Source organism: Conger conger, chromosome 2 (genome assembly GCF_963514075.1).
Source record: "Conger conger chromosome 2, fConCon1.1, whole genome shotgun sequence".
Lineage (NCBI taxonomy): Eukaryota > Metazoa > Chordata > Actinopteri > Anguilliformes > Congridae > Conger > Conger conger.
In genome coordinates, this window is record NC_083761.1 from 42,513,826 (window position 1) to 42,527,664 (window position 13,839).

At 47.0% G+C, this 13,839-nt stretch overlaps 1 protein-coding gene across 2 annotated transcripts in view; it reads left to right on the forward strand.

The window, feature by feature from the left end:
* Positions 1-13,839, forward strand: part of tanc2b (tetratricopeptide repeat, ankyrin repeat and coiled-coil containing 2b) — a 234,058-nt gene that overhangs the window by 198,714 nt on the left and 21,505 nt on the right. The window contains exons 12-22 of one of the 2 annotated variants that reach the window (XM_061226928.1): positions 305-430; positions 3,190-3,225; positions 5,319-5,600; positions 6,646-6,770; positions 8,169-8,400; positions 9,294-9,463; positions 10,513-11,120; positions 11,871-11,979; positions 12,434-12,556; positions 12,978-13,214; positions 13,465-13,650. In XM_061226928.1, coding sequence (XP_061082912.1) covers positions 305-430; positions 3,190-3,225; positions 5,319-5,600; positions 6,646-6,770; positions 8,169-8,400; positions 9,294-9,463; positions 10,513-11,120; positions 11,871-11,979; positions 12,434-12,556; positions 12,978-13,214; positions 13,465-13,650 — 2,234 coding nt within the window. The remainder of the gene's footprint in view (positions 1-304; positions 431-3,189; positions 3,226-5,318; positions 5,601-6,645; positions 6,771-8,168; positions 8,401-9,293; positions 9,464-10,512; positions 11,121-11,870; positions 11,980-12,433; positions 12,557-12,977; positions 13,215-13,464; positions 13,651-13,839) is intronic. The other variant, XM_061226935.1, reaches the window with a different exon arrangement.

Below are 13,839 nucleotides of genomic sequence, written 5' to 3' on the forward strand. Positions count from 1 at the left end.
TCGACGCCGGCAAAAAGCACCTCGGCCCCTGCCTCTCCGTAAGTCTGCCGATTTGGACAAAAGGGAAGCCCTTGGACTCACTCTTACAGCCCTGAGAGGGCAGGAGAGATGGTGGGAATGCCCCTGGGTGGGGGGGGGGGTAAATGTTTTCAGTGCAGAGAGAGGATGTGCAGGGGAAGGTCAGTCTTACACCCCCCACCACCTTTCCATGGTACTGCAGGGCCAGGGTCACTTAAGCCTGCACAAATCCTGGTTGTGGTGGTTCGCTCTCCTCTTCATCCTCCTCTCTTTCTCTCTCCTGCAGCTACCAGCTCGGCTCACCTGGAGGACCTGGCCTACCTGGATGAGCAGAGGCACGCCCCGCTGCGCACCTCCCTGCGCATGCCCCGGCAGAGCGCGGGGGCAGCCCGAGCCGGGCAGGACCTGAGAGGTGAGGAACCGGCGTGAGGAACCTGAGAGTGTGTGCGTGTGTGCGCGTGTGTGTGTGTGTATGTGTGTGTGAGAGAGTGTATGTGTGTGTGTGAGAGTGTGTGTGTGTGTGTGTGTGTATGTGTGTGAGAGTGTGTGTGAGAGTGTGTGTGCGTGTGTGTGTGCGTGTGTGTGCGTGTGTGCGTGTGTGTGTGTGCGCGTGTGTGTGTGTGCGCGTGTGTGTGTGTGTGTGTGCGCGCGTGTGTGTGTGTGTGTGTGTGTGTGTGTGTGTGTGTGTGTGTGTGTGTGTGTGTGAGAGAGAGTGCATATTGTACATTAAAGCAGTTTTGCCCCAGCCACTCTGTCACTTCACTCTCGCTAATTGTGCAGCCAATTGGAGTGCAGCAGATGTACACAGAGACTCACGCACAAACAGACAGATGCACAGATGCAGACAGATTCTGTGCGTACACACATTTACGCACAGAAGTATGCACAAACATGCACTGTGATGGCAGTCTCTGGGTGGCCCACATGCTAGCTTAGCTTAGCAGGCAGGGAGAGTCCTGCATCTTCCCACCAGTGCTCTCCAGATGCCAAAAACACAACCCTGACATGCTAGCAGTTATTTTTAAAGGTCACGGCATCACCTGTGTACTGAGCTGTGGCTTACTTGCTGGTCTTATTGAGATAAGTTAGCTCTAGCTCACTAGCACCAGTGTGGTTGGCTCCAGTATAGGAGTTTGAGCCAGTTCCTTCGATGTACAGTGGTTCCTGTTTCATTTGACGTTTTGCCTCTCGGCAAGAATGCCACCGGCCGGGACATAATACTTGCGACGTTCTGACAGCAGGGGGCAGCCAAGAGACAAAGCAGTCATTTGCAGCAAGATTACCCATAATCCATAGTGGTTTACAGTTTTGTTTTTGCACAGCCACCAGCAGGTGGCAAATATTTGTTTATAAGGTATCCAAATACTTTTCTTTTCTCAATTGATCTTGCCTGGGGCAGTTGAGCCAAACAAGATGACTTGAAGGCGGCGTTTGTACTTTTTCAGAGTATGTCATCGGTTCCAATACACCAGACAAGTTCAATAAACTTAGAAAAGTATTTTAATCCAAAACAAAGACGTATTTGACCCGGGTCTTGTGCGGAAACTGCAAGATGCTTACCTGCTTTGGTTACTGTTAGTCAGGCTTTACCTGAGGAAATGGAGACTGGAATTATTCAGAGCCTGGTGTGTGAAATCAGCATGCAGCCTTACAGTGTTAAAATCATTGTGAGATGATGGGTCATTATCAACTGTTTGGAGGCGTTTGGTGCGTGGCGGTTTCTAGACTGCTGCAGGTTTCTGATTCTCATCCAACAACTTACTGTAAAATGAAACGCATTCATCGCCTGTCGTGTCCTGACTGGCTGTGGTAGTGTGGGCAGGTGTGTGTGTGTCTGTGTGTGTGTCTCTCTGTGTGTGTATCTGTGTCTCACTGTGTGTGTGTGCATGGGTGGGTGGGTGTGTGTTTTGAATGGTTACATAACATGTGTGACAGAATGGGACACTCCCTTGTATCATTACACGGTTACCAACAGTTAGCAGGGTATATCCATCGCTGTTCCACCTGGGTGAGAGCGTGTTTAGCCCAGGCTTATTACAATAGCGCTGCGGAAACTGAACCACGCATTGCCGGATTGTTTTATTACCAGCTGCTAAGACAGGCGTGCTTGCAGCAGCACTTTCCACACACTGGAAATGCAGTGCATCGAGTGGCTCATTACCTCTGTGACTGTCTGCATCACAACAGCCTCTGCAGCAGAAACACTATCTCTCTGGAACACTCACCTAGACATGCACACGCAGACACATTACATTACAGTCATTTAGCAGACGTTCTTATCCAGAGCGACGTACAACAAAGTACACACACACGCGCGCGTTTGCTTTCGAGTACGCACATACAAACATGCACGCACTGGGTAAAAAAACGTGACATATAAACACCCACATATATGCACACCGGCTATTACACCCACTTTTAAAGTGTCTGTATGTGACACAATGAATACTACCTTCTGTGTAGTTTAGTCAGGGTAGTTTAGTAACTGATAAATTAACCCAGGGGTACTAAATTCTGACTTTTGTTATTGCTTGAATGCCAGTGTGTGTTTGCCTAGGAATTTGCCACAAATTCCATTATTGGTCCCTGAACCGATAAGAGTGCAATGTGTGACCAGCTCCATGACCAGACATTGTGGGGACTTCCCTTCCCATGTAGTGGAGGGGAAGGTGGCATTTTAGCGAGGTCAAGGGTATGGGACGGGGTCAGGGGTGGTGTTAGGGCACTGTAAATTGACCCCTTTCCGCACAGCCAGTTTCCACCACCCCCTTCTCACCGCTTCCTGTCCCCACATGACGACACGCTGCCCTCCCATCTCCCTCTCTCCACCCCTCCCATCGCCCTCTCTCCGCCCCTCCCTCTCTCCCTCTCTCCGCCCCTCCCATCTCCCTCCTCCCTCTCTCCGCCCCTCCCATCTCCCTCCTCCCTCTCTCCGCCCCTCCCACCTCCCTCTCTCAGCCCCTCCCTCTCTCCACCCCTCCCTCTATCTCTTTCTCCGCCCCTCCCCTCTCCCTCTCTCCGCCCCTCCCTCTATCTCTCTCTCCGCTCCTCCCATCTCCCTCTCTCCGCCCCTCCCTCTATCTCTCTCTCCGCCCCTCCCTCTATCTCTCTCTCCGCCCCTCTGTCCGTTTCACGCTGTGTCTTTTCTCTCGCTTATGTATTCTGTCTCAGCTTCCACTAACACCCATGCCTGGCAATCGCAGTCACGTAAGTTGCTTTTCCTCTACTCAGATTTTTAAACCCAAACTAAGCCACCCCCATTACCCTCCAGTCTCCCCCCCCCACCACCTCCTAGACCTGCATGGGTGCCGTCATTGAGAATGTGTACAGTAATTCATCATTACAACAACACATCATTTTTATCAACAATCTACCATTGGTTTACAGCAGCGCTACTCAACTCCACGTCCTGCAGGCCGCAGTGTCTGCAGGTATTTTCTCCGACAGTGCACTACACCACCTGATTCCACTAATTATTTTGCGTACTTGGTTCAGATAATTAGCTAAAAATCAGATGGTGTAGCGCGCGATTGAAGCAAATGCCTGCAGACACTGCGGTCCGCAGGACCTGGAGTTGAGTAGCGCCGGTTATAATTTGTGTAGCAATTCTAGGCACGGAGAAGCTGTCTAGGTTAATCCGAAGGTGGTTTCATGTAACAATTGTCTCCCCCTGCTGGAGAATACTGGTCAACGCCAGTGCTATGAAAAAAAGTCTAACGAAAACAGGAAGCTTGGGTGTAAATAACGGGAGAACGCTTTCAAAAATTCCCCGACTTCTCAACCTGAGAGACATCAATCTGTTAGGAGAATTTACATACGCTCCCCTTATCAGTCACCGCACCGCAGCGCAAAGCAAAGGGGGCAGGCCAAATTGATTGCATTACCCTTTATTTTCCAAATATGCATATTAAAATAGCACATTTATCAAGAGGCTGCCTACGTCCTGAGGGAAAGGTGCGATATTTATTTAGTCCGTTTATTCTAAATTTAAATGGCAATGTTTCATTTTCAGGACGCGATCGGGATTGCTATTTTTCACAGCAAAGAACGTTGCGATTAGTAACGCTACAGAGCGGTATCGTTCATATTTCTAATATTAACAATATAAATGCAATGAAAATAGTTTTAGTAGAGCCATTGATGTTCATAACGGTTGTCTTTTAATATCTTTCACAGCATAACTGATGCTAGAGCATGTGAATTTAAATATGCAGTATTTTGTTGGTTACGAACTGGTCATATCTATATGAAATCTAAAAAAGAAAAAATGAATAACATATTTGTTTAAAAATATCAGTTGCCACTCGTACTTAATGCATATAGTGTTGATTGTGTCTCATAGTAGTGTAGTATGTCATTTTGCATTACACTGCTTCTGTTCCATCTGTGTTATAACAACTTGTATTTTCGATGGTAAGATAAATAAAATAAAATATATGTTAAGAATGTATTCTATTTCAAAACTTATTTCAACTGTACCAATTGAGAAGACTTGTTGGTGAGGTCTAACACCAAAGGACCGTTAAATGTCTTTTTAACCAAACAGAGATGGTGATGTCTCCATCCTTCTCAACCCTCATGACCTTAATGAAGTCGGACTTGTGGTGACTCACATCAGCATGTGAACCGTGATGTCCCTGAGTCTTCTGATGGGGTAGAAGGACTGTGTGCCTGGGCTCATTCCAATCACTTTTCTTTCCTCCTTTTTTCTTTTCCTTGCTCCTGACCTGGAATTCGATCGAGGTCCACCATCTTTCAGGACATTACAACCCTTTAAATGTTAGAAGTTAGGAACTTCCAATCACGCCTTTGAGCAAGGAAGAATTTGCGCATCCTTTGCCGAAGTATTTTTTCAGAAAACGTGACACATACAGTGCTCTCCGTATTGTTTGGGACAAACACCCATCATTTATTTATTTGCCTCTGTACTCCACATTTTGAGATTTGCAATAAAAGAAATCACGTGATTAAAGTGCACATTGTCAAAAAGGGCATTATTTATATATGTAGAAATTACAGCAGTGTTTATACTTAGTCCCCCGATTTCAGGGCACCATAATGTTTGGGACACAGCAAGGTTATGTAAATGAAAGTAGTCATGTGCAGTACTTTGTTGCATATTCTTAGCATGAAATGTCTGTGATTCATGGACATTGCCAGTTCCTGTGCGTTTTCTCTGGTGAAGCTAGGAGTAGAGAAAGGAGCAAGGAAAAGCCAAAAGAGGGGAAAAATAAGCGTCTGGAACAAGCCCCCTGTCTGTGTAACGGCTTGACCCCCTCTCCCCTGTGCGCTCCCCTCAGTGCGCTTCGCCCCCTACCGGCCGCCGGACATCTCGCTGAAGCCGCTGCTCTTCGAGGTGCCCAGCATCACCATGGACTCGGTGTTCACCGGCCGCGACTGGCTCTTCCAGGAGATCGACGCCCGGTTGAGTGCCGAAGACTCGGGCACCAACTGCGGCGTGGTGGTGGTGGGCAACATCGGCTACGGCAAGACCGCCATCATCTCGCGCCTGGTGGCCCTCAGCTGCCATGGCACCCGCATGCGGCAGATCGCCTCGGACAGCCCCCACGCCTCGCCCAAACGTAGGTGGACAGGGATAAAATCACTTTCCACCTCGAAGGAGACAAAGTAAAAGAGTGTTAAATGTGCTTTGAAATAAACAGCCTCCTTGTCTTTTGTGCTCTCTTTATGAGGTACTAATACATTGCAGTGTCACAGGGAGGTGCTTTAATGTAGGGTGGCTCGATTATGCATTTTTTGAAAATGAAAAACGTGTTGTGCCATGAAATGTGAGGTGAATTTAGAGGTCCATAGCATTGTAAAGAAAAGCCCTAGATCTTAGTAAATGTGTATCTAGAGATCATTTTGTATGTAGAATTCATATTTTACCTCAGACAACGTGCATCTACTTTTGTTTTGGCCCTAAAAATGCACTTACTTTCACCAGGGACCAATTTTTGGCAGTCATATCTTCAAAAGTAAATATCTCTTTCTGTCATCTTATTTGCAAATGAGTCGTCTGAGAACACTTTCCGATAGTGTAAAGATAAGTACATTACTGATAACATGAGCTGAGACCACATTTAGACCCACTCAGAAACCAGTGTCAGAAATTTAACCCAACCCTCTACTTTGGATATGTTTGAAGTTACATGCATAATCTTATTTTGTAGAAATTGGCTTTGGTACTAAGTTGGTTTTGTTTATAGACAAACTATAGGACTTCTAACTATCCTAACTTACATTGTTACATATCTGTAACACGCCTATTATCTACAATGGAAGAGTCTGATTACAGTTACCAGTATAGCCACGGTGGACTATTCCACCTTTTCATTTAATTAACGATGCCTCCCTTTATTTCGGGTATGCCTTTAAATGCAACACAAACATTGTTTTTATCTTTATTTTCTTGTTTTTATAATTCTGGGACGCTAAAATCGTAATTGGAAATTCAATTCAATGAATCGCCCTGCCCTACTGCCCAGTGATATTGAGTAGAGAGACAGATATTGAGTTTGTATCCAGGGTTGAGCTGTGTTCAGGGTGATGGTGTGTCAGTGTTCTGAAAGTGAGGATTGCGGGAGGGTATTGGCTGAACGGCTGATGACTCTCTGTGCCCCTCAGATGGAGAGGGCTTGCCCCTCAGCCAATCCCAGCCCTCCCATGGCACCTTGGGCGGGGGCAGTTGCCCTGGGACCCCCGAGATGAGACGACGCCAAGAGGAGGCCATGAGGAGGCTGGCAGCCAAGGTGTGACATCTCCCTGCACTGCCTAACTGACCCCCTAATGCCTCCCTATTTCCATACCTATGTCCTCCTTGTTGAAACACTGTCCTCTCCAAAAGTATTGTAAGAGCAAGGCCAATTCCTTTGCGTTTGCTACACACTGAAGACCATTGAGTTTGAGGTCAAAAGTTGTACATGAGATAACAGATCCGAATTTCAGCCTGGTATTTGTATCTCGATTTGTTAAACAACTTATAACATATTACCTTTTGTATCAGACCACCCAATTTTTATGTGACCAAAATGGTCTATGTTCTAAGTAGTTTAAGACATCTAGGTGTAAATGCCAGGGAATAGAAACTGAATTTCTGAACTCTTGTCTCATATTCATCTTTTTATCTCAACCCCAAATGTATTCAGTGTATTGCAAAAACAAAGGAATCGGCCTTGCTGTTGCAATACTTTTTGAAGGGACTGTATCTCCTTATGTCCCTCCTGATACATTTATCCTTTCCAAACCCCTTTTTTTCTGCATGCACACATTTCCATTAACCAGCAGCGGTCTGCAGTCTCAGTGGCAGGGACACTATCACAAACTGCCTCTCCCTGTCATAGCCCTGCCCAAAGACAGCGCATCAGCAGCCTGTCACTACAACCACACACACCCCCTCTACATTATGCCAATGTATTTAAAAAAGAAAAACAGCTTCTCCCCGCCAGCAGGATGAAATATTTATACTGGCAGAAAGCAATTTCCAGCCAAGCTATTAGATCTTGTTAGCTCTACGCATTAATAATTGAGCTCAGTTCCCTTTTATTTCCCCGCTCTCTTTGTTTAAGCTCTTTGTCCCTCGGAGTGCAGAAATTAGCATTCTGTTATGAGTCCATAATTTCCCCCTCCTCCTGAATCCGTGGCATCGATGCTGCATCAGGTGCTGTGTCCTTTCTCTCAGTCTCAGGGACTTTGCCACCTGTTTGTTATTCGGAATTGGCCTGCCAGTCTCGTGGCTTTATCTCTGCGAAGCACGGCACCTCCAAGCTGAGCGCATTTAGAATATAGATGCTGACAGCGTTAACATAATACGCTTAGATTACGCTTAAACTCCTAACGCTATGGGGCTCCAACCTCTTACACATTGCAACACTTCGAAAACACTTGCAAGACTTTGGAAAATATGCAAACATTTGCTGCTTTCAGACAATATATTCTGTTGAAATAAACCATGAATTGTATTTATTTGCTTTCATTCCACATCCAAAAAGTGTGTGCATTCACTGTATATGACAGCATATTTAATCTCTGTTAGGGCATACTGTATGTAGATCCTGTCCTGCTGCATAGGTTTACTGGACCTGTAGCTCACTGGCTCTCGTGAGTTTATGCGTCTGGCGTCTTACCCGTGTGTTTGCCCTCCCCACCAGGTGGTGGCGTACCACTACTGCCAGGCGGATAACGCGTACACCTGCCTGGTGCCGGAGTTTGTGCACAACGTGGCGGCGCTGCTGTGCCGCGCGCCCCAGCTGGTGGCCTACAGGGAGCAGCTGCTGAGGGAGCCCCACCTGCAGAGCACGCTCAGCCTGCGCTCCTGCGTGCAGGACCCCCTGGCCTCCTTCAGGAGGGGCGTGCTGGAGCCCCTGGACACGCTCTACAAAGGTTCTCCTCCCCAGCTCTCCTCACTGAGCGTAGGCCCGTCCACACCCGGAATGATAGCTAGAACCATAACTAAATATGTTTATATAACTTGAGTGGATGGTGGAGTCCACACCACGACTATGACCGTGACGAACAATATTGTTGGGTTCACTTTGAGAGCGATTGTTTTTTCCAGCTCCGTGAACGATAAAACACTGACAGGCAATCAGAAAATTTACTGGGGTAACATGCAAAATGGCGGATGAATTAGCTGAGAGACTATTCTCGGAACAGTTAGGCAGTGTGGATGCTCACATCGTTATCGTTATAGTTATGCTTGTGGTTATAGTTTTGGTGTGGATGGGCCTTAACCCTGGTTTTAACCCCCCCCTCCCCCCATAGGACATAGAACACTAGCTGGAACCTTGGTTTTAAGTTTGGATAAGGAAACTATGATCCCTCCATCTTGTTAATCTTTTTCAAGGTTTTCCATGTACAACCACAATTGAGCAGGTTGTCCTGTTCATTTCAGATACAGATATCTCTTATCCTGTAGAATAAATCTGGGGTTTCCCATCAACAGTCTACCATACCAGAAGTGGTCATGACTTGTAGCTATAATGAAACCTGAAACATTTAGAACAATCAGTGTTAAATAGGATCAGTCCAATTCCCATACAGTACTACTATTATTATTATTATTATTATTATTATTATTATTATTATCATTATTATTCCTATTATTATTATTAACCTATATTTATACAGGGTTGACTGAGCAGGCATGCTCTTTTGCAGCAATGCCCTGTTCATGCCCCCCCAGGCAGCCTAACCTGCATGTCTTTGTACTGTAACATACGGTTTGTCCTGCTACTGTTTTTGTCTCAACTGACTAAGAGCTTGATGTTTTCCAGAGAGGAAGATCACCTCCGAGGAAGATCTCATCATCCTCATCGACGGGCTCAACGAGGCAGAGTTTCACAAGCCCGACTACGGTGACACCATCGTCTCTTTCCTCAGCAAAACCATCAGCAAGTTCCCGCCCTGGCTGAAGCTGGTGGTGACGGTCAGGACCACACTGCAGGTAGGAGATTCCTCATTTACCTCCATGCAGCAACACGTTCTCTAAAGCCCAGTCTCCACCAACCAGCCGACGCAACAAGACTGTTTTAGAACTTCTTTAGAGAAAGTTTTATCGGTGTGAACTGTCCGGTTTTAGAATGTCGGCTCTCGCCGGCTGGCGTTTCGAAAACTGATCATTTCAAGTCTTGAGCCCAGAGTTTTAGAACAATTTGTGATTTAACGTTACAGTTATCTCGGGTCGTCATGGAAACAGTCGTTTATTTGTTTACTTGGCTTTGGTGTGAACTGCCTACTCCATACTCTCGGATTTAAACACAGATGTTCCGAAATTTCTCTAGTCTTGTCTCATCTCTTCTCGTCTCATCTTGGCTGTTTGGTGGAGACTGCGCTTAATACTTCAGTTACAGCACCACTCTGCACGGTCAGGGACATCCACTTAAAAGTGGAGGATCGAGGGGATTCTAAAGCTGGGTATTTGCGAATTAAATGCACCCTTGCATAATCCTCTCTTCTTTGTACAATGCCAAAACAGTTAGATATGCCTCAGGATGGCACTATTTATGCAGGGTAGCTGGTCCTTTGCCAGGTTTTGGGTTTGGCGTTTCTGTACCATGCTGACAATGGCTTTGAGCTGTGCTTCTAAGTAGCTTCTTAAGTTCATGACAGCGAATGTTTTCTGCAAACAATTACTGTTGAATGTACAGTACTGTTTACTATTTAAATGAACACTCCATTTAGTTTGCCACCAATGCCCTTTTAATACAAATGGATATGACGTATGTCTGACAATGCCAGCTAGCTGATGCATTGCTTACCTCTGATTTATTTTTAAATGTAAGAACAACTAATATTGTATTATAGTGTATTATAACAGTTTATTATAACAGCCTCTTTGTGTTTTCCCCATCAACAGCCATTTCTGTTTGCCACGCACTACCTTTTCAAACTGTTAGCTAACGTTCGTCGCAATGAGAAAAAAGGTTGAATATTTTGCTAACGTCCGCTTGAAGGCACGTCCGCTCTTCTGACCCCCTTTTCCCTTTCCTTAAGGAGATCACCACGACCCTCCCCTTCCACCAAATCTCCCTGGACCGGCTGGAGGAGAACGATGCCATCGACCAGGACCTGCAGGGCTACATCCTGCACCGCATCCACAGCAGCCCCGAGATCCAGAACAACATCTCGCTCAATGGCAAGATGGACAACACCTCCTTCGGCAAGCTGAGCACCCACCTCAAGGCCCTCAGCCAGGGTTCCTACCTGTACCTCAAGCTGACCTTCGACCTCATTGAGAAGGGCTACCTGGTGCTGAAGAGCTCCAGCTACAAGGTGGTGCCGGTGAGCCTGGCAGAGGTGTATCTGCTGCAGTGCAACATGCGCTTCCCCACACAGTCCTCCTTCGAGCGTGCCCTGCCTCTGCTCAACGTGGCCGTGGCCTCGCTCCACCCGCTGACGGACGAGCAGGTCCACCAGGCCATCAACGCCGGCTCGGTGGAGGGCACCCTGGAGTGGGACGACTTCCAGCAGCGCATGGACAACCTGGCGGTGTTCCTGGTGAAGAGGCGCGACGGCACCCGCATGTTCGTGCACCCCTCCTTCCGGGAGTGGCTCATCTGGAGGGAGGAGGGCGAGAAGACCAAGTTCCTGTGCGACCCTAGGTGAGGGGAGAGGGAGGAGGGATTTCAGCATTAGTGCTTGTCAAATGGATGCGTTTTACTTCGCATTTAATGCCCGTAATTTAACGTTCTAAATGAAGCAGAACCTCACTCAGTTCAGGAAAAAAGTAGATTGTGGCCTATCGTGAAAATTATATCAGGTGTTAGATTAGATGCTGCCGTTGTTTCCACCTTCCCACTGACTTGACCGTGCCAAAGACGAGTTTCAATAGGGGCTTATGGCACAGCAGAGGCGTTTACAGATGGAATGGTCTGGGGATGAGTTTTTTTTGTGGGAGCATGAGAGCATATATGACAATGGCCAGGGGTATTATATACTGAGTAGGGCCAAAATTGTCTGCAAACGCGTTCTAAACTGACATGTTATGTGGGTAAATGTTTTCCTCTCAAAACATTCGGAGAGAGCTCGACACCCCAAGTTGGACTGGGCCACTTTGGTTAATTGTTCACCAGCTGATATATTCAGCCAGTCCACCAGTGAACTAAAAGTGTCATCAAACACTGGTTTCAGATATTCTGCAACTAGTCATCACCCGTCTTTGTGCAGACTAAAATATATATTTGCCTTTTTTTAAATTAAAATTTTTTTTTTTTTTACTTTGCCCATGTTTGTAATGCATTCTATGTTGTCTGAAACTACAAAAAGAAAGGGTCGGAGTCAATCACCCTTCCTTCCTCTACTGTTTGGAGTAGAAAGCTCATGCGTGACATCTCTCTGCTCCTCCACTGCAGGAGTGGTCACACGCTCCTGGCCTTCTGGTTCTCCCGGCAGGAGGGCAAACTGAACCGGCAGCAGACCATCGAGCTGGGCCACCACATCCTCAAAGCACACATCTTCAAGGTGAACCATGCTTGACCGCTCTCTACACAAGCTAAACCGTGACTATACAAGTCACTCACAATACTGTTCAGTTTTACAGTAGGTTACCTAGCATATGGACTGGTATCAAACATAACATGTTTTCATTATGAAGTTGTGTGCCATGTGGTTACATTGGATGTAAATAAGGTTTTATTTATTATTTTGTCAATTGTTAGCACTACTGAAATGTAAATATGGTGGAGCACATTTAAAAAAAAAAAATTCTATATTGGGGAAATGTACAAATCCAAGTTTTCAAATATTTCCCTAGCATGTAAACATTCTTTAAGCAAACCAGATCAGCTCAAAATGAGTTCATAAAAATTTGTCTTAATTGGTGGAATCAGCCCCAAGAGTTGTAATAAAAGCTAATAGCGTTTTACGAAAATTGCTGCTAATGCTTTTCTTTTTGTTTGCTTTCCCTCTGTTGTAGGGCTTAAGCAAGAAGGTTGGGGTTTCCTCATCCATCTTACAGGGGCTGTGGGTGTCCTACAGCACAGAGGGCCTCTCCACTGCCCTGGCCTCACTCCGAAACCTCTACACTCCTAACATCAAGGTACTACTCAGCTAAAACTGGACCAAACCTAGCTTTCACCTTCCATATTCTTTGAATTGCTAAGCTTCGGTCACCTGGGGTAATTGGATTTTTGCAGGCGGACACAAAAAAACAAGGGTCTTTTTCTGAGGAGTTTGTAAAGCAATGTCCCACGTAACAAGACATATGTTTTTGCATAATTATCAGATGTCGTTGCTAAATGTTAACACAGAGCTGACCAAAGGAGGGGGGAGGGGTTAAGGAGTTTTCAAAAAAACCTACATCACTGCTCTTTTTGCAAACATTTTGGGGTTGTTTTTGATACTAAAACCGGGAAGAGAACGCTGATATATATGGGCCATTAATTTGTTTCCATGGGTTACCTTGCAGGCGTTAGGTCATGCGTTCCTCGCGTCTCAGTGACGAGACTTTTCCTCCGTAGGTGAGCCGGCTGCTAATGCTCGGCGGGGCCAACGTGAACTACCGCACGGAGGTGCTGAACAACGCTCCCGTCCTGTGTGTGCACGCCCACCTGGGCTACACCGACACCGTGTCTTTGCTGCTGGAGTTTGGGGCTTCGGTGGACACCGCCTCGGAGAGCGGCCTCACCCCCCTGGGCTATGCCGCCTCCGCGGGCCACCTGTCTATCGTCACCACCCTGTGTCGCAAGAGAGCCAAGGTGACCTCCCGCTCCCCGCTCTCAGCACCGCACCAACCTGCCTGCGATGTTGTTCAAACTCTGTCATTATGTTATGCATAGGGTTCCTGGGTGCCCTTAGCATCATTCATGCATAAACATGGTGTGATATGTTTGTGTGGGTGATACTCAAATGCATGCGTGGTGAGGGAACGTAAGGCTAGGGACTCGGGAGGGGCGCACAGGCGGGTGAGGAGGCTGACCGCATTTTGTCCTGGTCCCTCACGGTCAGGTGGACCACCTGGACAAGAACGGGCAGTGCGCGCTGGTGCACGCGGCCCTCAGGGGCCACATGGAGGTGCTGAAGTTCCTGATCCAGTGCGACTGGACTGCGGGCGGCCAGCAGCAGGGCGTCTTCAGCAAGAGCCACGCAGTCCAGCAGGCCCTGGTGGCGGCCGCCTCCATGGGCTTCACAGAGGTGAGGGCATCGACCAACCCAGGACGAGCTGCACTCCTCTCTTCTCTAATGGACTGCATTTGCAGTATATAGCGCTTTTATCCAAAATGCTGTACAATTGATAGCTCTCCTTCACCCATTCACACACATTCAAATTCGCATACCAACAGCGATAGGTTGCCATACAAGGTACCAATCAGCTCATCGAGA